The 3,325-nt window shown below is 41.5% G+C and overlaps 1 protein-coding gene across 1 annotated transcript; it reads left to right on the plus strand.

Annotated features, from left to right (window-relative positions):
* Positions 1 to 360: 360 nt before the first annotated feature.
* LOC126471398 (transcription factor Adf-1-like) lies at positions 361 to 2,459 on the plus strand. The gene is made up of 2 exons (XM_050099523.1): positions 361 to 504; positions 1,770 to 2,459. Exons 1-2 carry the CDS (start codon positions 372 to 374, stop codon positions 2,387 to 2,389), a joined length of 753 nt encoding a protein of 250 aa, XP_049955480.1. The 5' UTR covers positions 361 to 371; the 3' UTR covers positions 2,390 to 2,459.
* The last annotated feature ends 866 nt before the right edge of the window (positions 2,460 to 3,325 follow it).

The following is a 3,325-nucleotide window of genomic DNA, read 5'->3' on the forward strand; positions in this document are numbered from 1 at the left end:
GAACTTCAAATAAGAAAATGACAGTTGACAGCTACACTCGTAGCCCGCGCCTCTTTCACCTGATGGACGACGCCAGACCTTAACGCCTGCCCAGACAGAATGCGGCCTGGCTGTCCGGCCTGTGGCCTTGAACCGCAGCCGGCAGGCCGCACTGTTGAATCGCTCGTTACTGTATGGCGGCGGTCACACGGAGTGCGGCTCTGACGCACCGGCAAACGGCCTGCCGCACCGGCCGCCGCCAGGTTGTGGCAGAGTACAGAGTTGCCGCAAGCCGGAGCGGCTGCTCTGTTGGCGCATTCGACTGCTCTGTTGTCACACTGGAGGAGGCGGCGTGAGGCAGTTTTTGTTTTGCAGCTCGTAGTGCACGCATCATGAACACAGAAAGACTTATAGAGGAGGTGAGACAATACAACTTTTTGTATGATACACGCGATCCTGATTACAAGAACATTCTGAAGAAGGCTGAAGCTTGGAGGGATATAGCTGCTAAACTGGATCAAAATGGTAAATATTTATGCAAAATTTTAAGTTCCGCAGAAGCAAAAATGTAGTAAAGTATCTTATTAAGTACTGGAATTTATCTAGTGTATATTATAACTCAAAGGAGCTGGAAGTATGTAAGCAACAATGCCATCATAATAGAAAACTACACATAGAAAGTGGAAAGAGAAAAGAACCGTCACCTTTGTTAAAATCGGTCTTGATGTATGATAATAGTGTTCCATTTAAACGAAAATTCATTGTCTCTCCCCACGTCGTATATTTTGAGGTCGTGTGTTATTGCCGTGCTTGTTTTTAACGCTAACAACAGAAGATGCTATTCCACGCAACTCTTTCATAATACAAATTGCCGGCCGCGGTGGTCTAGCGGTTCTAGGCGCTCAGTCCGGAGCCGCGCGTCTGCTACGGTCGCAGGTTCGAATCCTGCCTCGGGCATGGGTGTGTGTGATGTCCTTAGGTTAGTTAGGTTTAAGTAGTTCTAAGTTCTAGGGGACTGATGACCATGGATGTTAAGTCCCATAGTGCTCAGAGCCATTTTGAACCATAATACAAATTAAAGTAATATTTCCGATATTATGAGAAATATATTTCACATAATTTTGCCAATGATCCGAAACATTGTTGTTTGCTTAACATTTACAGTCACTTAAGAATTTACCGACTAAATAACACAGAAATAGGATATTGTTTGTAGCTTCACACAGGTGTCTTGTTTATCTTTCCTTAAAAGGTATTTTTTAGCCAAGTGTGATATTGTAGTAACAACGTAACTGCCCTTTGTTGAAAATGCGACATGTCTTGCTCTGTAGTTAACTGCGTTTGAGATACTACAGTGTATGTCTCCATGGCTATGACAGGCTCAGCTTGTTAAGAGTTCACATGGATCATACAAATGCTTATATATTTCGATATTTTAATACCCATTTGTTTTACTGCAATAAAATGGTAGAATGTTCTACTTCAGGTGTAAATTCTACCGTTCTGGTTTTGTCAACTTGCCAAGTATGTGATGAAAAAGAAAATAATTGCTGGCTAGACTAACTGAAACCTGTCACAGGGCGAATACTCAATACTAGAGGAACATATATGGAAAGAGAATTTCATATTTGAATGGGAATAGTAGCATATCATAAGAGGCATTTTCATATGATATTAACATTAGAGATCTCTTTGAATGTGATTGTTTGCATTTCAGACATCTGCCACAGTCATTATTTTCCTTATACATTCTACAAGAATACGTTACCGGTACATTTGTTCATTTGCAGCCGAGACCTTGAAAACGAAGTGGAGGAACTTGAGAGATGCCTACGTCAAACACAAGAAGATGATAAAAGGCATCACTGGCCAGAGCTTGAAACGGTATAGATCATGGCCGTGGAGTGAACACATGAGGTTCATGGACTGTGCTCTGGAAGCACAACCAACAACATCAAATATTCCTTGCTCAAGAGAGGCCGCCACAAGTGACAGCGAAAGACACTCACAGTCAGGTGAACACTCATCAGACTCCACAATTTTTCCTCAGCCAGAGTTGCTAACACATGAGTATGAAGGAGAATCTCAGGAGCAGTGCACAGAGGTTTTGGAACCATCTTCAGCGCGAAAGAAGCCAACAGCTAAAAAAATGAGAAAGCAGGGACCAAGTGCTGATGTTGAGTGTATAATTAGTTACTTGCAAAAGAAACATCAGTATAAGGATAAGCATGACGAAGTTGATCATTTATTTTTAAGCTATGCAAAAACATACAAACGTCTTACAGTTAGATCACAAGCTAAGCTTAAAGTGCAACTGGCACAGTTATTTGCGGACGCTGAGCTCGCGGAATTAGATGAGCAACAGCCAACAGCCAACTCAAAGTCGTTCAGTAGACTCGGCCCACGTTGATTTCCGTGAACCCGCTGCATTTGGTGGTGCAAATACTGGCACATCAACTGACGATGTAAGTCAGGACATGAATCCTGATTAGATCACCCTCACACAAATTTGAGCACATCAGATTTTTCACATGTAAAAGTTCTGTACTTGTGTAATTTATACTTGTATAGAAATAATATTAATATTTTGTAAAGCAATTGCTGTAGCAAATGGAATACACGAAACATTGAACTTTTCTAAAGAATCTGCTAGTCTTTCTGTTCTCACATATTAGCCCTTTCGCAGTGTATCATAGCTTCATTGCTTTTGACACAAATGCGTTGTGTTGACAAACTTGTCGAAACACTTGGTAGGTATTCAAAAGTAATGGCACAACAATATGTTTATCTTCTGTTGAAATAATCAGCAAAATGTTCATGAACTTGAATTGCAGCAATAGGTGACCTTCGATTAGTTGATCCAATATCTACGAATGCAAGTATTGGCTAGCACTCTTCTTCACTTTCAGGAGGTGGGTATTCTTTGTTATTACTTGATATAACGTAATTGTGTAAACAGCAAGCCGCTTTAACAATATGTTCTGCAGTTTCAACATAGGTTCCTATGGCTCTTAAAAATACGCGCCATTTCATTGCCAACATACCAAAGGCATTTTCCAGTACACGACGTGATCGGCTGAGCCAGGCATTGAATTGTTTCTTCTTTGCATTGTTGATTACTTCAGGTTTTGGATATGGTCTCAGCAAATAAGTCTGAAGTGCAAAACCTTCCTACGGTCGCAGGTTCGAATCCTGCTGCGGGCATGGATGTGTGTGATGTCCTTAGGTTAGTTAGGTTTAAGTGGTTCTGAGTTCTACGGGACTGATGACCTCAGATGTTAAGTCCCATAGTGCTCAGAGCCATTTGAACCTTTGCAAAACCTTCATCACCAACGAAAACACGAGG

The sequence above is a fragment of the Schistocerca serialis genome, chromosome 3 (assembly GCF_023864345.2).
Source record: "Schistocerca serialis cubense isolate TAMUIC-IGC-003099 chromosome 3, iqSchSeri2.2, whole genome shotgun sequence".
NCBI lineage: Eukaryota > Metazoa > Arthropoda > Insecta > Orthoptera > Acrididae > Schistocerca > Schistocerca serialis.